At 40.8% G+C, this 23,095-nt stretch overlaps 1 protein-coding gene across 1 annotated transcript; it reads left to right on the forward strand.

Moving 5' to 3' along the window:
- The first annotated feature begins 16,199 nt into the window (after positions 1-16,199).
- On the forward strand, positions 16,200-21,620 carry LOC112843933 (uncharacterized). Its single transcript, XM_025903299.1, has 2 exons — positions 16,200-17,095; positions 20,151-21,620. Exon 2 carries the CDS (start codon positions 20,290-20,292, stop codon positions 21,607-21,609), a length of 1,320 nt encoding a protein of 439 aa, XP_025759084.1. The 5' UTR covers positions 16,200-17,095; positions 20,151-20,289; the 3' UTR covers positions 21,610-21,620.
- Positions 21,621-23,095: the final 1,475 nt, after the last annotated feature.

Below are 23,095 nucleotides of genomic sequence, written 5' to 3' on the forward strand. Positions count from 1 at the left end.
CCGATTAAATAGCCAGTGGCTCATCCCACTCCTTGAAATAACAATTAAATATTAAGGATTAAATAAGTTAATAACAATGCTCAATCAGCGATTTAAATATAATGATAATAAGTTAACAGTGGCAACATCAACACAAATATATTTAGAAAATGCCCCAACTTTTTAAATGTTTGAAATTATTAGATTCTTCAACCTCATCAAACTCGACCCCCTCCTTTACTACACTTGGCACATCCTCTCCCAGGAACTTTACTATAAAAGGAGTCCAAAAACACTCAGACTTCTTTGGCAGTTCCTGGATTTTTGAGATCTGGAGTCGAGGTGCAGTCTGGAGAAGAGGTGAGAGACAAGTTACACCAATCTTAAAACTTTAAGCAACTCTCTTAACGATTGTAAAGGTTATATGGCAGCAATGTTCCCAACAGTTATATTAAAGACACTGCAGTATGCTTAGAGGTCTCAGGCCTCCGTGTCATTGGTCAGAAGTCAGAAAGATACAACTATTAGTGATCACAATCACACTTACAATTCAATGTAGTTTTATTTATATAGCAAGTCAAAAAACAGTTGCCTCAAAGCACTAAATGCAAACTGGTGCATAAATGTTTAGACTGAAAAGAGGTGAGTGACAAAGAAATGTTCATTGTATCATGGGAAGCCCCCAGCAGCCTAGGCCTAATGCAGCATAACTAAGGAAGGAAAGTCACCTGATCCAGCCCTAACTATATGCTTTATTAAAAAACATAAAGTTTTAAGCCTTAATCTTAAAAGCATAGAGTGTGTCTGTCTCCAAACTGAGAGCTGGTTCCACAGAAAATGGGCCTGAAAGCTGAAGCTCTGCCTCCTGTTCTACTTTTTAATATCCTAGGAACCACAAGTAAGTCTGCAGTCTGAGAGCGAAGTGCTGTACGGGGATGATATGTTACAAGGTCTTCAGAATAAGAGGGGGTCTGATTATTCAAGACCTTGTATGTTAGGAGAGGGGTTTCAAATTTGATTCTAGATTTAACAGGGAGCCAATGAAGATAAACTAACATGGAAAAATGTGATATTGCTAGTCTTTATCCAGTTAATAGAAGATGCAGCTATTGCAGTTAGCAAACAAAAATATTTTGTGGCATTCACTTTGAGGATATTTTGCCTATTTTAAGTTAACAACTGAAACCAACCTATGACTGTCATGGATGGAAACAGTACAAAACTCTTACTCCATCTCCTTTGAAAACACAACGTGGATTTCCATACGTGTTTATACCAACCGCTCACTGTTGCATCCTGCATTCATTCTGTGATAATCCCCTTCAGCTCCTCTCCAGTGTCCAGTAGACTAATGATGATATAAGCCCAGAGCTTAGCGTCACACAGACCTGCACTAAGATGACCTGACTCAGATGATACGGCACAAACATAATTCCTGTGGCTTCCATCCAGCACCTTCTTATCTCTGAGCCACTGTTCACAAAGCCCAAACTATTTTTCCCCATGGCCCCTATGTAGTTTGAATACTTTTTACATAAGTAAAACAGATTATAAATATGACTTGAAGCGACACTTAGCATGCTCCATATTCATAGTAGGGATTATGAAATGTGATAGATGCCAGTCTATAAAAATCAGAAACTTTGGGTGCCAAATTAGTGCCACAAGGCTGAAATGCAGCAGTTTGAGTCTGACCAGAGGCACTTTGCTCTGTCTTCCTCCACCCTCTCTACCATTCTTCCTGACCACTATCTAGTAAATGCAAAAGGCTTTTCTGATTTAAAAATTTCCTTTAAAGGATGGCTTCCAACATGGCTGGAATTTACTTTGTAAAGACTATGATCCTTAACTTTTTCTAAAAGTACATAGTGTTGCAGATTTGCCTACCTGGCAAGTAGTGAGTAAAAACTGAACATCAACTGGACATTGAAAATGGCCTGTGATTTACATAGTACTTTTTTAGTCATCCTGACCACTCAAAACAGACTGCTGCTACACATTGCTCCATTTACATGACAGACCTCCAGACAACCTTTTCAAATAAAGGTAATTAATCAAATTAGCCCTCTGCTCTCAAGTCAGCCGCTGCTCTTATTAATAGGAGAGTGTGTGTCATGTTGTGGTAGGTGTGTTTGCATAGTCACATTATGATGATCTGATTTGCTTCTGGGAACAAAAAGCATTTCCCGCAAATGGCAATCATTACATTTTAAGTTGAACACAGTGTTTTATGGTTAGATTTAGACAAATAATGGTTCCAGCTAGAATTATGGCCAGAAGAAAATTAATTTAAATCATGTTCATATCACCTAAAATGATGGAAAACATGACTGGGTTGATGCACCCGTGTGTGCACCAAACACCCACGGCTATTTTTTCACTTGGGCAAGAATATCTGTGTAAGGATGTAACGTGTGTATATTAGAGTGGGTGGTAGTACATGCAAAATAAGAAAATTGTGTTTGTGTGTACATGCATCTTGCGCATATTAAATAAGGATTTGGTAAACTGTAATAAAGAGTGACCAAATGAGAATATCAGAGGAAGGCTCATCATTGATCACCACCATAGATTCCCTTTGGAATCAGAATCAGGTGAGTCCATGTCTCTGTGTGTACAGGGCATGGAGATGTGGCCAAAGTTAATTATCAGAGAATCCATTCTGCAAATGTGCATGTGTGTTTATAAGAGGGTGGGTGGAGGTGTGTTTGCAGCCAATTAAGCAGAAAGGTGGCTTCTAATTTGTATTCAGAAGCTGTACGGTTGGTCAGTGTGGCTCATCTCCACTTTTACACACAGATCAAAGCAAAACAGAGTCATGTTCAAAACGTTAGAAAGGACACCAAAAGAGCTTGCAATAATTGCTGTGACATGGAGATATCATGAAAACACATCAGGTACTTTATCGGTGATCGTTTCCAAATGTAACTGACAATCCAAAATTAAGAAAATAAAAAAAAAAACATTTTCAAAAATATCACTATTTTACAGAAAGGCTCATTTTGATTGCTTTCAGATTTCTTCTTTCAAAGTTACACTCCAATTCAAAACAGTTCATGGAACTATCATTGGCATATTTATGCATTCTTTCCTCCCCGTTTTCTGTTGTTTTTTCCTCTCTTAGTGTTTGCTAATGAGTTTAGCCTCACACTTGGGATGTCGTCGTAACACTTGTCGTAAGTACAGACTGGAAAATGCAATTATTCTAATTGTTTATTCTCCCATTTTCTAACTCTTGCAGCTAATGGGCTGGTACTGTATGCGTTATCTGAATACCACTTTCTCGTTGTTGAAATTATTCCACTACTCCCATATGCACAATTGTAATAGCAAGCAAAATAGTATGTCATGTTCGAATTGGTGGACTGTGTAACCTTTTTATTCCTTGAGCCTTGCCTTGGGTTGACATGTATCTGTAAAGGGAAAGGTATTTAAGTTTATAATTATGAAATTTTCTGTTAAAACACCAGTGAATAGAACTGATAATTTAGTTTGTTATGCTTGAATGAACTTCATACTCTATATTGCCAAAAGTATTCCCTCGCCCATCCAAATCACTGAATTCAGGTGTTCCCATCAGTTCCACGGGCACAGGTGTTTTAAAATCAAGCACCTAGGCATACAGACAAGCATTTGTAAAATAATTGTTCACTCTCAGGAGCAAATTCCAGCATGGTGCCATGCTAGGATGCTACAGTCAACTGCTAGTGGTATCGTAACAAAGTGGAACCCACTGGGAACGGCAGCAACTTAGACACAACATGTTAGGCCACGTAAAATCACAGAGTGGGGTTAGCAGATGCTGAGGTGCGTAGTGTGCAGAGGTCACCAACTTTTTGCAGAGTCAATCACTTTAAATGACCTCCAAAAACAAATGTTACTTTTAACCATATAGTGCCTAAAATTGCCCTGGTATAATCATTCAAATCAGCTATTCAATATTTTCTTCTACTTTGAATACAAAAAATCAGAATGAATTGAAATGTGTTATTTTAACCATTTTCTTAACCATCAGTTGCACACAGAGGCTTTTCACAAATTACAATACTGTGACAGTGAGTCTCTTTTTGTGGTCAACACTAGACCATTAACAAACAAAAGATCATGGCAACAAAAAAGTACATCAAGTGAGAATTCACGAGACAAAATAAAACAAATTAAATTAAAAAAGTGCTCTTTTGTGCTTATAACATATACAAATTTAAAAAAAACAAAAAACCCCAATGACCTCAACACAGAAACAAACGTCTAGATAGTGACTATAAAAACGACTGACCAAAAACAGTCACAGTTAACAAAGCTGGTTAATTTATGTTTTCTTTGATGTGTGGGGAGACGTTGACATGTGGAGTTTAAATGTCTTAATTTTCCAGTGGATGAGTTTTCAGCTGGTGGTATAACGTCGCGGTACTGCTACCTTTTGTGTCAATAGTTTTACGGCATGTTTTGCAAATTACTGCATTTTGTTCGACATCATCCTTGTGAAATGTAAACGACAGCAAGTCTCATCCCCCCGTTTGTCTGAAACTGCCGCTGTCGCCATAGTTTTCCCTGTCTGGTAGTATATAAACATGCATGCTCAGTGCAGTGTGCCAGGTAAAAAATGTTCTGGTTGGGAGAGGGGGATTAATGACGCATTGGCAGCATGTTGGGGGCTCACTTTGTTACATGCAGACACCTTAATATTGGTTATGATGGTTATGATAAAACCATTTTAACCATCGTACATGGAAAAACCCGCAATACATCCAGTATATTCAATATATCGCCCACCCCTACCTGAGACTGCACCTGTAAAAAGTAAAAAGCACCTAATAGACAGGTGATTACACCGGTGTAGCCAAAAAAATGTGAAAACTAGACACACTGTAGTATTACTGTAGATCTCACATCTCACCACTGAACGTTTTACTCGGGTACAAACTCACGCACAATGCTCTGTATGTCAGAAAAAATGCAAGCATGCTTTTGATTGCATTTCTGACCTGACACACCTTTGTAGGTCTTGTAGGATGCAGGGTCTTACACTTAAGATTACTGTGTGGCCTGTGGGTTGTAACCAGGCCAGACAGTAATGTGTGTGACCTCAGGATATGTCTTGAACAAATCGTGAGCCTGTTGAATAATAATCTTGTACAGTAATATACAATGGTAATAAACTGGTAATAAAGGAACCACAAAAATGGACCACAGGTCCTGGGTTTATACATAATATATAAAAAATATATAGATAATGAATCATAAAAATCCATGCAGCACCTGTTTCATAAGTATGAGCAAATAATGCCTGGATTGTTAGAACTTTTTAATTGCTACTCATAAATTCCTTTTCTAGCATAAATATTTATTTATATTTAATGATAATGATTCTTTATGTATTTTTGAAACTTTGAAACTTTTTTTTTCTTCTTGTTTCTTGTTGTGTTTATTTTTTTCTGCACCTTTTATTTTCCCTGTCTTCAATGTTTTTTTTCTTTTTGAGAATAATTGGGAACTAAGCCGTTTGATCAACAAGTGAAGTAATCAGACATGTAGAAATGTAACGGTCTCTTTATCTATTCTGTAATTTTTTTGCCCATTCTTTGGGTTCTAAAGGAAAATTAAACAACTTTAAGAACTGGCCTTGCTTTAACAACAAATGATGTGATCAGTTCTTTATCAAGTCACTGTATAAATTAGTAAAGGTATTTATAGCAATGTGAGATGTCTTACTTTACTTATTTTATCCCCACGAAGAAGCTATCAAATATATGGTTAAGAAATATCTGGTACATTTTAAAACTGGATATTAGTGAATTGAAAGTGTGATCAAAAGTCATGCCAAGGTTTTTTATTTAAATAAAAGTAGGACAATAAGTAGCCTTGCAGTTATTCTAAGAAGTTTTTACCACAATTGTAAAACTCCATGTTGTTCACAGTTCATGAAATAAAACAGTCTTCACCTCCACAACCCTATCCCCTTAACAGATACTGGTTTCTTTCTTCCTTTTACAATATCTTTCAGCTTTCAGACAGGCAGGAAAGGGTCTGCAGCATTAATGGAAACTTGAAAACATCGACCACAGCTTTTTGAAGTGCAGGAGAGAGCCTGTTCTCCTTCCTCTTCTCTGCTTTCTCCTTTTTGCTGCTGCTGGTGAACTGATGAATGTTACATTTGGTTACTGGACACACCCGCCTCCTAATCATCTAGTCAGTGCAAGAACTCTCTTTTTGGCTTGTTTGAAAGTGTTACTTCCCTTCACCTATTTTCCTCTGACCTGAAAATTTATTCAGAACTGATGAGTGCTGGTTTTTCAGACTAGTAACATAACCCTCGCACCTTTTTACTTTCCTTTTTTTTTTTTTACAGTCAGTACACTGTGACCCTAGTGAGTACCAAAAATAACTAAAAAATAACTAATAATCTAAATTCCTGTATATGTTATTGTGTGTATTATTTTATATATATGTTATATTCTAACTATGCAAATCTGTTCTAAACCCCAAACTGTCCCTGATATAATCGACTCTTAGGACCTCCAAGCATGTAGTTGTTCTCATTCTCAGTCCCTTTCTTCTTCTGTGGTGCACCTCTGTAAATTTGGCCTCTCCCTTCTTCTACAACACAATTTTTACCAACACTATTTATATTGTTATCCATCCTGATGTTTCTTATTGTGAATTTTTAGTTCATTATTGCCATCATTAGGCATGTATCTACTAAATGCTGTGAATATACAGGGTGGGCCATTTCTATGGATACACCGTAATCAAATGAGAGTGGTTGGTGATATTAAAGTCCTGTTTGTGGCACATTAGTATATGTGAGGGGGCAAACTCCTCAAGATGGGTGGTGACCATGGTGGCCATTTAGAAGTCGGCCATCTTGGATAGAACTTTTGTTTATTTCAATAGGAAGAGGGCCATGTGACACATCAAACTTATTGGTAATGTCACAAGTAAAACAATGGTGTGCTTGGTTTCAACGTAACTTTATTCTTTCATGAGTTATTTAAAAGTTTCTGACCACTTATAAAATGTGTTCAATGTGCTGCCCATTGTGTTGGATTGTCAATGCAACCCTCTTCTCCCACTCTTCACACACTGATAGCAACACCGCAGGAGAAATGCCAGCACAGGCATCCAGTATCCGTAGTTTCAGGTGCTGTACATCTCGTATCTTCACACCATAGACAATTGCCTTCAGATGACCCCAAAGATAAAAGTCTAAGGGGGTCAGATCGGGAGACCTTGGGGGCCATTCAACTGGCCCACAACGACCAATCCACTTTCCAGGAAACTGTTCATCTAGGAATGCTCGGACCTGGCACCCATAATGTGGTGGTGCACCATCTTGCTGGAAAAACTCAAGGAACGTGCCAGCTTCAGTGCATAAAGAGGGAAACACATCATCATGTAGCAATTTCAAATATCCAGTGGCCTTGAGGTTTCCATTGATGAAGAATGGACCCACTATCGTTGTACCCCATATACCACACCAAACCATCACTTTTGTTGTTCCAACAGTCTTGGAGGGATCCATCCAATGTGGGTTAGTGTCAGACCAATAGCGGTGGTTTTGTTTGTTAACTTCACCATTCACATAAAAGTTTGCCTCATCACTGAACAAAATCTTCTGCGTGAACTGAGGGTCCTGTTCCAATTTTTGTTTTGCCCATTCTGCAAATTCTGTGCGCCGATCTGGGTCATCCTCGTTGAGAGGATGCAGTAGCTGGAGTTTGTAAGGGTGCCATTTGTGAGTAGCAAATATCCGCCGAAGGGATGTTTGACTAATGCCACTCTCCAGTGACATGCGGCGAGTGCTACGCTGTGGGCTCTTGCTGAATGAAGCTAGGACAGCCACTGATGTTTCTTCATTAGTGACAGTTTTCTTGCATCCACATTTTGGCAAATCCAACACTGAACCAGTTTCACGAAACTTAGCAAGCAGTTTGCTAACTGTACCATGGGAGATGGGTGGTCTCGTAGGGTGTCTTGCATTGAAATCTGCTGCAATGACCCGGTTACTGCGTTCACCAGATATCAACACAATTTCAATCCGCTCCTCATGTGTTAACCTCTTCGACATGTCAATGGCTGTGAACAAAGAGAAACTTGTAAATAACTCATGAAAGAATAAAGTTACGTTGAAACCAAGCACACCATTGTTTTTCTTGTGGTGTGCTTCAAACTTACCAATAAGTTTGATGTGTCACATGACCCTCTTCCTATTGAAAAAACAAAAGTTGTATCCAAGATGGCTGACTTCTAAATGGCCACCATGGTCACCACCCATCTTGAGGAGTTTGCCCCCTCACATATACTAAGGTTCCACAAACAGGACTTTAATATCACCAACCATTCCCATTTTATTATGGTGTATCCATATAAATGGCCCACCCTGTATACACGTGTGTGTTATGTGTATAGGTGCTGGTAATACTAGCATTAACAGAAGTGCTGTTAGCTTGGACAATGCGGTGGGTCACGCTTACTTCCCTCCCACCTGTTTATGTTTGTTAATAGGCACTAAAGCAGGCAAGTATTTGACTTGGAGGTCTTTCTTTTTACCTTTCAACGTCAGATAAACGACGCAGGAGGACATTGCTTGCACACAAAAGCACCCCGCTGACTTTTATTGTTGCACCTGATGGGAGCAAAGTTGATTAAATATTTTATACTGACAAACTCCGTAATGACACACTTTTAGATTTTCTATTATTAAACCTTCTATCCTTGCAGTGCATTTTAACTGAAGTCTTGTTCAGGGTAGATTGATATGATTTTTACAGCTTTATCTTTAATGTCTTCAGTGTCCTCCTGCACAAGGCAATGGACCATGAACATGCCCGGATCATTTAGAGACTCCTAGGCACAAATGTTTGATGGGCCCGAGCCAGCTTTTTCCCCCCTTTCTTCAGTAATCTGACATATAGAGAGACCGTACCTTACCCAAATAACAAAAAACAAAAGTAACAGTCACAATGCAACGAAACTAAAACCGTACCGTATATAAAAATGTTTTAAAATGAAGATGCCAGACACTTTTCAAAGTATGTGTGTGCATGTGTTTTTGCACACACAGTTGTTGCTGTCTCTTCCTCTCTCTCTCTCTCTCTCTCTCTCTGTTTTCCTCCTGATTTTTCCTTCTTTCAGCACCTCTTCACAGTCCCACTCCCAGATGAGTGCTGAAACAATAATGAAGTAGAGTCCTGAGAGCTTTTATCTGGAAAAGCACTTTTGTGTCCACTTATAAAAGGAATAAACTTTTTTTCTTTGTCAGAAACAAAAATTAAATAAATAATATAATACAGCTAAAGCAGAAATATTTTACTGGATACTCTCTTCTTCACTTGTGAGGTACAGCAGGCTTTATACTGGTCAGGACAGCCTGGCTCCTTCATTTAGATCCAGTCAAACTTTAGGTCATAAATATAGAATAAATAGAAATATCCTTTATTGTCCCTTATTGGGGAAATTCATGTTTTACAGACAGGCAGATGGAGCATGCAAAATCACACAAAAGTAAAGAAAATTAAAAAAAGAAAAAGAGACTGTACAGGACAAATTTACAGCATAAGAATGTGAGAAAGCCATTAAAAAAATGTAATACAGTTATTAAAAATAGCATACTCTACTCATCTACCGTGGTTCTGGGCTGCTACCTACAGATTATCTTATATTTTTTTTAAAAAGCTATTAAATGAAACATTTTCAATCTACACTAATGACAAACAGAAATGGTTAAAGTTTTTTTGTTTTGTTTTTTTTTTTGACACAAAACGAAACCTGTCATTTGCAAGATTAATTAACCTTTGAGTACTTTTTGCAGGTTTCTGTAACAGCAGTTATGTCTTTAGGTCTTCTTTGTTTAGGTTCCAAAAGCTTCATCACCTCCTTCTCTCTTCTTCCTGCCAGAACCTCGCAGGTTTTGTCAAACTGGATTGCAAGCAAGAGTGAAAATCACAGCAGATTTCATATTACCCACAAGTGAATGGTCTTCATCATGGAGTTCTGACCACAAATCTTTTTCCTTATGCTCTCAGGGTCCTTTACTATAAGTGTGATCATTTCCAAATGGTATGTTATTAACTCAAAATGACTTCCGTCTAGCTCCTTTAGGTTTTTATTCAGTCAAGCAGAGAACTGTGGAATCTTGTTGTGCATTGTGAAGTTGTAAATAAAGCTCAGTGGACTTCACAGTTTTACTTTTATTCTGCTTGACAGTGTATGGGTGGCCGAATCTTACCCAGCTGTGCAAACTATGTCCAGTCGGAACATTTTGTATAATATAAATAATGATTTACATTAATATGCTTTTCAAATCTCACAAACCCATATTTAAAACCCATATTTAAAAAACACTTGGAAAAGCAAGTGTTTATTGCTGAGACAGTAGTTAATTAAACACGGAACTTTTTTCTGTGATTTTCTGTAATATCAGAGACAAAACATACATTACCCCTTCACAAAGTGCGGTTTGTACATCTGCTCTGATACAGACTCAGTATTCAATGGCTTTATAACCCAGTTCCACTTATGGGTAGCTGGTTTTGAGCAGCACTTATTGTGGGACACCCTCCATATGAGTATACACAGAGTGAAAATGTGTATGGAGAACATGTAGGGGCTGTATAGGAATTGGGAAGACATATTATACAAGCAGGTGATTAACTATAGTTTGTACAGATTAACTGTATAGTTTAACTTACTGTGGGTGTCGAGATTATGTTCCATGATGATTAAAGCACTTCTGGTTTTATAAATATGAGGGAAAAAATGTGTATGCATATTTCTGAGTACCCTTGTCTGGTTCTACCTAATTATCTGTACATTGCAAATTGGCCATTTTTGCAGTACTTTATTGAACACGACACTGACAAAACAAAACAGCAGCGCAATTAATTTGTTTTTCTCTGTAAACAGGTAACAGCAAAAGGCCAGAGAGGCAACATGGTTACAAAAGAACAAAGCACAGAGCACAGGTGCCAACACTGAAGGAAAGAAAAAGTGAAGTTAAAAAAAGACATTCAGGAAAAGAAAGAGGGAACTGTGACAGAGATACTAACAGAGACTTTTAAAGACAAGGATTCATGGTGTGTGCTGTTGCAGAGGAACTTTAAATATGAATTCTGCACTGAAATAAAAGATTGACTCGCACAGTGAAGTGTAGGCAGATGAAGATGTTTCACCTGAAGTGTCAGGCCAATTAAATTTGATATCCCGATTCCACACGATTCCCTTTGTCCTATTAAAATTGGACTTCCCAGCCAATTTGAAGAAGTGTTAGTGGACACTGAAAAGAATCTATATTTTTCATGCAAGTTCTCTGTAATTACATGTCACATGTGTTGTATGTGTCGTTTTTGATGGTACAAAAAAAAGGTACAGTTTGCGTCATAACCTTCTCTGTAGGTACACAAGGACTTTTTCAGAGGTAGGAAAATTGCCTGTTATTTTTGAGTTGTAGTATTTTACTTATAATAAAGTAATACTTAGACTTCAGCACTCATAAGTATGTTTGAATGCAAGCACACAATAGCTATGATCAAAGCATAATGATTCTAAGTTCATGCAATAATAAAAACAAAATTGAGTATTAATCTTTATCCATCATGAATAAAGATGAAAAAAATTAAAAGCTATCAAGTCATAGCTTAAACTTTAATGTGGCCATGCACATTAATATTAATTTATAGTTTATAGTGATAAGATATGCACACACAAGTAAACCATGTTTTACATATTATACCCCCCCCCCCAAAAAAACCCCCCAAAAAACAAAACTTTTTTCTAATTGGATGCATGAGTTCTTCCTATATATGAAACCTTCAGATAGTTTAAGAATGGAAATACTTAAGTATACTAAGAGGATAAGCAAAATGAAACAAATTTGTGTCATAAATCATTGTACTGCATTTAAAGAAAACAATATATGTGCACCCACACTGTATACTTACTTGGTTGAGCAGTCAACGTTCATGCCATAAGGCTTGGACTCAAGTCCATTGTGACCAGTTTACTGCATCTCAGTCCCTGTGTTTTTCTGTTTACTGGTCTGTCTTGTCAATAAAGCCCAAAAGCCAAAATAAAACTAATATAATTAATATATATATATAGGACTGTTGCCTAATAGCAAGAAGGTCCTAAGTTTAACTTCACTATCTGGCTGGGGCCTTTCTGTGTGGAATTTGCATGTTCTCTCCGGGTACTCTGCCTTTCTCCCACAATCCAAAGACATGCATTTATTGGGGTTAGGTTAACTGATTCTAAATTGCCCATAGGTTTGAATGTGAGTGCGAATGGTTGTCTGTCTCTCTGTGTTAGCTCTGTGATAGACTGGTGACCTGTCCAGGGTGCACCCTGCCTTTTGTCCTATGACAGCAGGGATAGGCTCCAGGCCTTCCCCCACAACCCTGATAAGGATAAGCGGAACAGAATGGATGAATGGAATAGTAATAATAATACTTTACTGATTACATTTTTAAAAACGTATTTATGTGCTCAGCTTTTAAATATAGTTTTCTCTGTTTAAGAAACTATATTTATAGAAGAATTAGCATTAAGATGGTAATGGCAAAAGCACAATCTCTCAATTGTTATTTTTGGGAAACCAGTAATAGAAAACGCATTATTCACAGAACTAATCTTAACCTCTAAGAATGATCTTCATGGAAACAGATAATTAAGCTTTGCCTTCTGAGACCTCATTTCCTTATATGTGCATATTACATGTTGGCTTTTCTGCACCTTACTTCATTCTGCTAAACAAAGTGTTTATGTTTTGTTAAACAATTCTGACTGTATTCTGTTATGCTGTAAAATAAACCTATTGCCCTTAGAAGTGCAGAAAGAATTTGTTCAAAGATTATGTTTAGTTTTTACCATTTGATCCCAAATACACTGAAAATTCTAATTAGTAAAAAGAAAACACTGGTTGTCCAAAAAAACCTACAAAATCAAGTGGAATAGGACTTCTGTGTTGTATTTACAATGTAATTTTTTTAGTTTCCTTACACTTACAGATGATAGAATTACTACCCCCTTTTACACACTGAAACAAAATTATTCCACATAAACTAGTAGGATCAAAATTACTAGGATTGCTGGTGCCAATAGTCAGTTGTGTACCCTTTTTGCTGGCTAACAACCTGCAGTCAGTTGTTGTAGTTTTCAACAAGTCTCGCACATGTCTCCTGAGCAATACTGGCTCATTCTTCTTTGGTGAATCACTCAAGCCCCTCTGGATTTGATGGTCTTCTGACTTATGCTTTGGGTTGTTGTGGTGTTGGAAGCCAAAGGGAATTCCAAGACCCAGTTTTGCTGCTGACTGCTTGAGGTTTTCTGTCACATATCCTTCATATATCCTTCTTTTGTCATGATTCCTTCCACTTTGAACATTACCACAACTATAATACTCTCAACATCATGTTTCATTGTGGGCTTGTACGATTCTTCCTTGTCTCTCCAAACATAATCAGTGCCTTTAATAGCAGAAAAGCTCTAGTTTCATCTCATTTAACCGAAGGACACGCTTCCAGGTTGTCCTTACCATACTTCTGTCTGGCTTGAAGGTGTCTCTTCTGTAGAAGTGTTCCCTCTAATTTTCCATGTGTCTGAGCGAACAAACAAACTCCCTGAGCGATCCCTTGGACCACTGTGAGCGACATCAGACGTGTGCACTGTGGTCACGCCAGCATCGAATCCATCCAAGTTACATGGTTTATTAAGATAATCAAATTACAGCATTTACATTTATGTTAGACTACTTTTAATTAACTGCTTTAGCCCACTTACAATGAAAATGTAAAACAAAAATGTAGTCATTGACCTGTGTAGTATGTTAACACTATTGGAAGTAAAAATAACTTGAACTCGAATTTTGAAAACACAACTTTCTTCTTCTTTTGTTTTTTAATAAAGCTCTGACTTGTATCATGAGTTTGAGTCTGTGGTCTGGGAGAGAGTCCTGTAACTCTCTGTCTGCCAAATACAGCATATAAAGACCAATGTTGGGCAATTAATTATATAGTTACTTCTTCAAAAAAGTAACTCAGTTTGGCAAACAACAAAGTTTTTTGCAGCTATTTTTTTTTAAATGCAGCCAAGGTGTTTTTTTTAAATAAACATTTCAAACTATTTACAGCACAATCAGCTGTTCTGCATCAAATTTGATGCCACAGAAATTATTTGTGCCACTCCAAAAATAATTTCTGTCCACATAAAGGAGAACAACAGCCTGATACCTGCAGGCCTGACAACAGCAGATGTATCACTCCTGTAACACCTGTAACATTCAGCAGTCGCCTCATTGTTCTGACACACACAACAAAACTATTGACTACACTACACACTAACTACACAAGATTTGCACTAAACGTCGCAAATCTCTCACATCTCAAAACACGCCGTCACTCCTAAAACTTCCCCCCGTTTCTTAACAACTTGCCATATCATTTTTTGATTGGTCGACATGGTACTTTTTTCGGGTGGGGGTGTTTTTGGTTTGGTTTTTGCTCACAGGCGCAGAGTGCTTTCGAGCGTTTTTTCTTATAGAACGTTTCTTCCCGCAGTAAATATAAACAACGATAGTATTCAGGAAGAAAACCAAACATTGCAAATATTTTTATCATAACTCTGGTTTTACGTGGCTCATCAACACAATTTAAAAACTGGTATAAAGTCCATACTTTTTCCGTCAATTGTTCCGTCTGTCCTGCTCACATCGCCAATGGTTGTACACGTTGTCATTAATGTGGCTTCACTCCACATCAGCCACGCCGCTTTGCTAGCTAAAACACCGGTGTCGGCACTGTCATAGCTTGCCGACGACGTTGATTAGCTGCGTATATACTAATGTGAATCGCATTATTGGCTGGACTATGGGATAAGGTGGCATCGTTCGAATCCCATACGGGAGCAGCCAGTCACTTACTGACTAACACTGCAAAACAGAACTGTTGAAGTTTTAATTTTAATTTCAATTCAGGTTAGATTTTTTTTTTTGGTGCGCAACGCAGAGACCGTGCCAGCAGTAGCTTAGAGGGAACATGGGGGGGGTCTTTCCAAGTTTTAACATGTAGTAAGAAGAATAATAGCAGACAATTTCATTGAGGAAGTAAAGACATAAATTTTCATCTAATTTAAAATTTTGACAAAACAAGTATTTAAGATGAATTTTTAGGGGTTTTAATGCATATCAGCTCATCACATTATAGTCACTGTAAAGTAGTGCAGTGTTATGCAGTAGAAAAGAAAGACAAACCTTGCTGCAGTATTCTGTAGGTAGCATATAGTTAGTATGCAGGTAATGTGGAGGCTCAGTGTGTCCATTGTCAACACTGTACCCAAGGGACGGAGCTGTAACTCTGGGTTGCCCTGATGTGACAGACTTCTTGTGATTTGAAGAAGTTGTACAGGTCATAGCCTTGCTGTCAGGAAGGAGGAAGACACGGTGGAGAAAGACAAGAATGGAGAGGAAGTCAGCAGCAAGGCAGGCTGATTTGCTTTCATAGAAAGTAATGTGTCAGGGGGTTAGAGTTCTGCTGCATCTTGAAGAGATTGAGAGAAGACGAAAATTGAGAAGCGGTAAAATTGGAGTAGAGTTAATATGAATGAGACTAATGGATAAGGACTAAGAAAATAAACAGTGGCTAGTTTCTTTAAGCTGAAGATGCAGATCAGCTAGAACTTTTTGAAACAGAAGTAGACTAAGACCTCAAAGAGGAAGTTTCACACAAACTTTCCTTGTCATTATCTTTTCTTCAGACACATCATTGGCAACCAACAATGCTACAAAAAACTTTTGTAAGTAGTACAAACTACTTTTGTACTACTACTTGATACGTGTGGTTCTGGATTTGAGAGGAAGGGAGATCAGTAATATCGCTGATCGCTTGTCTGCCAGGACTTGTCACTTACCTCTGGAGCCCCAAAAGCTTGGCTGCAGATGTGCACTTCATGGGCTCATTGTCATGCTGAAAAACTAAGCAATTCCCAGTTGGGCAATGTTCCAGAGTATTTTCCATAGTTCAATCAAAATCTGATTTTAAAGATTTATTTTGTAGTTTAAATTCATCACTAAGACCAAAACATCTATGGCCATTGATTATCAGTCTAGTTCTGTAATTTCACTTACCACACCATTTTCTCCCTGTTTTAGAATTACAGCTTCTTGACAGCTCCCTTTCCACTATGACCAGTTCTGATGTGGTTTCAGTGAACAATAGATTTATCAACTGTGGAAAAGGGGAAATTGCTTTACTGCTACAATATATTAGATAGCATATTAATCAGCATTAATATAATCTCGTATAGCTTTAAACTGGTCAGATGACAGTTAATACACGAACACCAGAGTAATCATTTAACACGCTGACACCACATTAATCCTTATTACAGGTGCAGCATAACCACTTTTAGTATTATTATGTCTTTATACACACATTGCAGTCCCGTGCTTATAAAGAGTTGAAGCTTTCCCAGGTAATTAAAGGTCTCAAGCTTCATTCAGCGTGACTGTCTGGGTGACACATTGGTTAAAAGCCTGGAGCTTAAGAAAGATCGCACACATGCTTACAAAACACACATATATCACATATAACCTAGAACTAGATTTAACCATAGGTCTGAATGTACTGAGCAAACATGTTGCACTTGAGCTTTCTTGACAACAGATGACGCGTGGAGAGGACCAGCCCCTGGAGACTGCAGAGGCCAGAGTCCATTGCCTTTTTTGGAAAGAAGATGCCAAAAAGAGGAACCTCGATGTTGCACTTTATGCTTAAAATACATGAATGTTCTGTACATGCAAATTATGTGCTTGTAAACGCTAGAAGGGGCGTTATAATACCCTGATGCTATAAAAGCAGTCTGAAGTATAATTTTGGCGAAGACCCTTGCTGACATGTGCAGTGACTGTCTTCCCGCGCGAATACTTCAATAAAGATCGCTTTAACCCAAATCTTCTGGACTGTCTTGCCTTTGTACTCTCCACCAATTCTGAACCCGTAACAATTGGTGCATTGGCCGCGATTGGAAGGGAGAGACGCTGTTGGCATTGTGGACGTCCAAGAGGGTCCATAGACGGGATCCAGTTATCGAAGTGAGTGGACAAACGGGCAGCCCATCTCAAAAGGTAGGCACTACCTGTTGAATTACTCCGAAGTGTGCCGAATTGGATGTTTAAATTAATGTCTACTCATTAGATTACTGGTGAATGTTTGTGTTGCGATCATTTAAGAAGTTACCATTCTGGGTATTATATGTATATGGAGAAGTACTGAATATAAGAGTAAAAGGATTAAGAGAAGTTATAAATGGTTGTGAAGAAGAAATAACTGTAAAGGAAAAGTGAATTAAGACAAGTTAATGAGGTTACAGTGTTAAATACAATTTAGAATAATAGGTAATTGGTGAACTTTGTGACATTAAAGTCTCAATTGAATATAAAGCCGGGCTTGGACACCGATATGGTGGGGTTGTGATTTTCGGGGTGTCTTCAAAATAATTAAAATAATACGGGACTCTGGGAGTCTAACAAGTGCATTGCTCAGAGGTAACGCTTGCCGGAGTCGGGGACGCTTAGACTCCGTCCTCTATGAGGGATAGTCAGTTGGTCACTGTGGAGCTTGGGGCACTCCAGAATAACTAGTGGTTCGCCCACTTTGCCGTTCGGAACGGTTTATGCACTTTCTTGGTTAGTAGAAACCGGGTTTCGGGCGTCTACCTTTTGACTTACAACTTCGGGGAAGCCTGGGATGTGAAGTGTCCCCAAAACAGGGCTTCTTGGCAGGGGTTGAGTTGGTTGACGCTTTTAAATTGTGTTAGGGCATTAGATATGTGACCACGGCCCGGGGCCGAGACTGGTTAAATTGATCATAAAAACTCAGGGAGTTTGTCCCTTGGAGGGTTAAGTTAAAATTTTGTCTAAATTCGGTAGGTTCTTCAATTTCAGGCCTTGTAAATATTTTAAGATATCAGACGTCTGTGTGTTATAATTTCTTTGTTTGTGTGAAGGCCCTGTCTGTGACAGGCACTGCAGCACCCTGGTTATTTTGAGGAAGTGTCTGTGTCTATGTAAATGAGGTGCCTGTGACTGATTTAGACTGATATTTCCTGTTTACTAATGAGTGTCTAATGACTGACTGCAGAGTCTGGCTTAAGGAAGACTTGTAGTGGTGTTTTAAGGGAAGATTTGCCTTTATTTATATTTTTGTTGGCATTATGATTGTTAAATATGATAAATGACCTATGATGTGTGTTTAGTTTTATACATCCCTAAATGCTATAATACTTGCTGAAACTCATATGACTTGCGTTTTTGATTGTTTATACTGACACTCTTTTAATATTGCGTTAAAGCTTCTGCACATACACATGTCAGATTCGGGATATTGTTTACTTGAATACACACGGACAGGGGATTTTTATGTCGTAACCACTCGATGTCGCGTTGTGACTTTAGGGATTCCGTATGCCTTTTCAGTTACTGCAGTAACAGGGTCGTCAGAGGAAACTCTGGTTGATTTTGCATGTAGTAGTCTTGTTATCTTTCGGGCGTTGGCATTATACTGTAGACAGCAGAGAAATTTAAACCCCACGGACGCCGAGCAGGACTTTTTGGCTTTTTGTGGAATTGCTTTCAGGGATTTTGACATTATGTTTGAGTGGCAAGGATAATTGCTTGTTTCCTTTTGCTCGCATGTTCGATAACGGTTCTTGTGTGGTTGAGTGTACCAGGACAGGAGACGTTGTTAACGTCGCTTGTCGCTGTCACGCTGAGTTTTCTAACATTGAGTATGGCTTCACAGTAACTGCGGCAGTAAGGCCTTCGCCACAAGTGTTATTAGACTTTACCGCTCGTAGTCTTATTATATTTCGGGTGCTGGATTTATACTGTCATCCCGACAGAGGTCCCACTCCTACTGACGCCGAACGGGACTTTCCCGCCTTTTGTGCTTCCGCCTTTCGGGGTTTTGATATTGATTTTCAGTGGACCAGATAGATTGCTTTGTATTTCGGCTTGATTTTGCTCGAGACAACTTTGTTTTGCAAATACACTAATGTGCACTGCCGTGTAGAGTTAATGGCTGAAAGATACCACACGGTTTTGGGGGAAGGGCGCAGGGATGTCAGCGGCTTCACTTTCAGTCTTGTGTTGACTCCAGTAACGGACGGACGAACATGGTGGGTGGAGACAGAAGTGCGTGTTTGCTGTGAAGTAGGGCTCACGGAGCGTGACTACACTTTAATTGTGAACTTGACTGAAACAGAATTCCCCCTGTTATTACATGAGTGTTTGCGCTTGGTAACAACACTACGTGAGATTGTGGAAGAGAATAGTGAGGAGGCCGCAGAACTATAAACTGATAAACATTTTCTCTTATACGTTTATGCAACATTGCCTGTTTTGTATTTTATTGCATTTGCTCTGGGTGTGCCACATAGCTGTCGTGGGCATACCTAAATTTGCTCTTGTGTTTCATCTGATACAATCTTATTGCTTACAGCGCACACATGAATGCAGTGACATGTTGACTTTTGGGCACTGCAGAATAACAATTACTCCCCTGGGAGAGGGCCAGTTCAGAGCCAGTCGTGTGTTTCGTGGAGAACGGGCGGACGCACCAGATGACCCGATTGAAATTGAAGTCGCGACCACTATCACAGAATCACAAATAGCATGGTGGTTGACCACGAGCTTTGCATTGTTTAGTACAATGGTAGACCTGTGCGAGGAGGTCGATACTGTACACTGGGCCTCTCCGTACGAGGGGAGTGGAGAAGACATGTAGGAATGTTCATGTTGGGTTACAATAGCTATGCATTTGGAGTTACTCTATACATGCTTCTGTTAGACAATGGTGGATATTAGATGACATTTCCTGGAGAAATGCTTGGTCCCTGGAGAGCTAGGGTGTGGTTCCTGTTTGTTCACTAAAGCGTGAAAGCCAGCAGCTCTGTTTTCTGACAGGCACACCAGGGTCCCTTGAGGGCTGTAAAGGTTTGTGAATATTGTTAAACATGAAACTAGAGGCAAGACACTAGAATAAAAGTTATTAAGTTTATTGGTGGGGATCATTTTCAGGTTCATGTCGTCGACGGGAACTGGGTTGTTGCTCAGGGGTTGACTGAGCAGACAATATTGTGTGGTGAGGCCTGAGTTCACTGTTCTCTGTGTCACCAAGCAGAATTAAAAAGGGAAGTGACTCCTAGAGCGGAGAGACGAGCTCTGAGGCGGAAAAGGGAAGTGCCGGAGGGTGACTGGCAGGGAGGAGCCGACAGCAGCCATTTTGAAGAGGTACGTGCTGTCTTGCAGGAAATCACAAAATGGCGGACACCTCGGCCAACGGACAGAGACGTTACAAGACATTGAAGGATCAGGTAGTGGAGCTGAAAAAGGCCATAAGGATGGCCTGTACAGGTACGTCTAAAGCAGCCGAAAAAGAGTGCCGAGCCATGGAAGCAGAGGTAAGCAAAATTTTTGACTTACAACACAAAGGGACAGATGAAAGGACAGCTCTGGAGGTTGTGCTTAGAACAGAGGGAGAGAGATGTGAGAAGAAACTAAAAAACTTACAGGAGGAATCAGGAGGCCGCTCAGTTAACCGGAAAATAAAAAAGGAAATGACTGCTTTGAAGGCAATGCATGGCAACTGCTGCAAGTGGATGATGATGTGCAATGCAGTATCATCCTGGATGAAAGACAAAGTGGAACAGCCTGAGCCAGCAAAGGAAGAGGACACGGTGAGTATGATGAAATTACTGCAGAAATTACAGGAAGACAATGAAAAGCTGGAGGACAAAATGGCAAAACTCACGTTGAAGGGAGAAGAAGTAAATAATCCTCACACACCAGCAATATACCCGTGGATCCCACAACTTCCCAGCGCCCCGCCACAGCTGGGTGGAGCGGGGACTCCTCCCCCTTATGTGATGCCAGTGATGTCCTTAGACGGAGGACAGGTGCAGGGCCCTGATGGACAGACGGGCATTGTGATAGGAGGACTCGTAAATGTCGAGTACCCAGGCACGACCGGGCCAACCCAACCTGGAGAAATGACGGTGGTGGAACCACACAACAGGGAGAACGCAGGGACGCAGACGGCCTGTGCCACAGGTCCCGGTGTGACATCGTGTAGCCGGGCCTGGACGAGGAGAGATTCACTAGGAGAAGCAGCAGGGCCGGGGGTGCCTCACACCGAAGCCTCACCAGCGGTTGCGACTGAAGAGGTGGATGAGGAAGACGGAAGGTCAGAATTGGTCGAGCCGCCGCACCAGGAAAGACAGAGACACTACCAAGCAAGCAAGCAGAGCACGAAGAAGCAGGATAGGTGGGACGGGCAAGTTCATGGGCGAATGCACGAGGACCGAGACGCTCTACTGGCCGTGGTGGAAACACTGACCGAGGTGAAGCAGAAAGCCTTGAAGGAACTTATGGAAGAGGAACTGAAGGACCAGAAGACCTCACGCACAAAGCATAAGCCCTTGACGAAAGTTGTGGAGGAGGACATGACAGAGTGCAGGACTTCATCAGAAGAGGACTTGGACGAAGAAGAGGAGGAAATTGAACGAAGAGATGCCTGTGACCCGGACAAAAACTTGAACTTGCGCAGTAGAACGGTGCACAGACGTCAAACTAAAAATTGAAGTCCGACGCCAGAGCGGAACGCAAGTCAGTGTTTGACGCCCCAACGACCGGGGGGAAGTCCAGGAAGAGCAGGGAAGCGGACGCTGAGGATGCAGTTGAGAGAGCAGGCTGGAGCATGCCGCTAATAGTGGGCCCCAAACATGAACCGATCTACCGGGCATACAAGGTAAGGGATCTGGAAGCACTGGCCAGACAACTGCCACCTGTCACAGAGGGAGGAGCAAGATGGCTGAGGAAGCTGGATGCGTTAACGGAAGGAGAAGAGATCGCCATTGGGGACTTCCGCGCCCTAGCGGGGAGGGCAATGGTTGCATGTGGGCTGGCGGACGTGGAGGAAATGGCAGGAACCACCAGCTACGCCAACAACAGGCCATACCGCGAAGTGCGAAATGCCCTAGCGAACGCAGTGCGTGAGAAGTACCCGACCCCAAATACTGGAGCCATTCCTAAAATAGTTTGGGATCCGCAACACACACCTCTAGAGTTTCTAGCGAGAGCAAAAGAGCAGTGGCTGTCAGAGACAGGGATACACCCTGGCCGAGAAGGAGAATCACGAGCTTGGTTTAGAGCTGCGGTGCTGGCAGGGCTGCCTAAGCAGGTGAGAACTGATTTAGAGAAGAATCCAGACTTTGCTGTCGCTGACTCCACCCAGTGGGAGCGGCATTTAACACACCGGCTGACGCTGGAACGGGATGAGGTGAACAAACAGAAAAAGGAGTTGGAAGAGGCGCAGGCGTGGCTGGTGAAGCTGCAGCTGGCGGAAGCAAAAGACAAAGCAAGTGAGAAAAAGAAGGAAAGTAAGGAAGCCACAAAGAAAATGATGGTGGCAAAGCCACAGCCTGATCCTGTGCCTGAGTGGCCAGATCTGGACCCCAACCTGTATCCTGATGACCGTTGGCCCGTCAATGCACCAAGGCAGAGACAACCCGTGGGAAATTGGGGGGCGGCTAGACCATACAGAGGGCGTGGTGGTTACGCTGGGCGAGGACAAAGGGCTCGTGGTACGGGGAATCCCAGCTACACGTCTTGGAATGCCTGTTACAGATGTGGAGTTGAAGGACACTGGGCGCGAGACTGCCCCGGACCAAGCCACAACACTCAGCAGCGCGGCTATCACACCCAGGCACGTGGAGCTCCTAGAGGAAGAGGTGCATACAGAGGTGGACATCAAGCTCCTAACCCAGGTGCAGCGCCAGTCGCCCAGTATCCAGTGGCGGACTGGGGCTGGGAGGGAGAGCAATACTGACGGGGCCCTGAGAAACCGGACGGTGTGGGAACGGCAGATCCCATGCTGTCGATGACTGTGGAAGGAACACCACTGACCTTCCTGGTGGACACTGGAGCGACCTACTCAACGCTTACATCCACACCGAACAGTGCAACACTCTCAGACCACACTGTGAGCGTGGTTGGTTTCTCTGGGGTTCCCATGACTCTGCCACTAACTGATCCAGCACTGACGAAGCTGGGGAAACAGACTTTGAG

The sequence above is a fragment of the Oreochromis niloticus genome, linkage group LG23 (assembly GCF_001858045.2).
Source record: "Oreochromis niloticus isolate F11D_XX linkage group LG23, O_niloticus_UMD_NMBU, whole genome shotgun sequence".
Classification (NCBI taxonomy): domain Eukaryota; kingdom Metazoa; phylum Chordata; class Actinopteri; order Cichliformes; family Cichlidae; genus Oreochromis; species Oreochromis niloticus.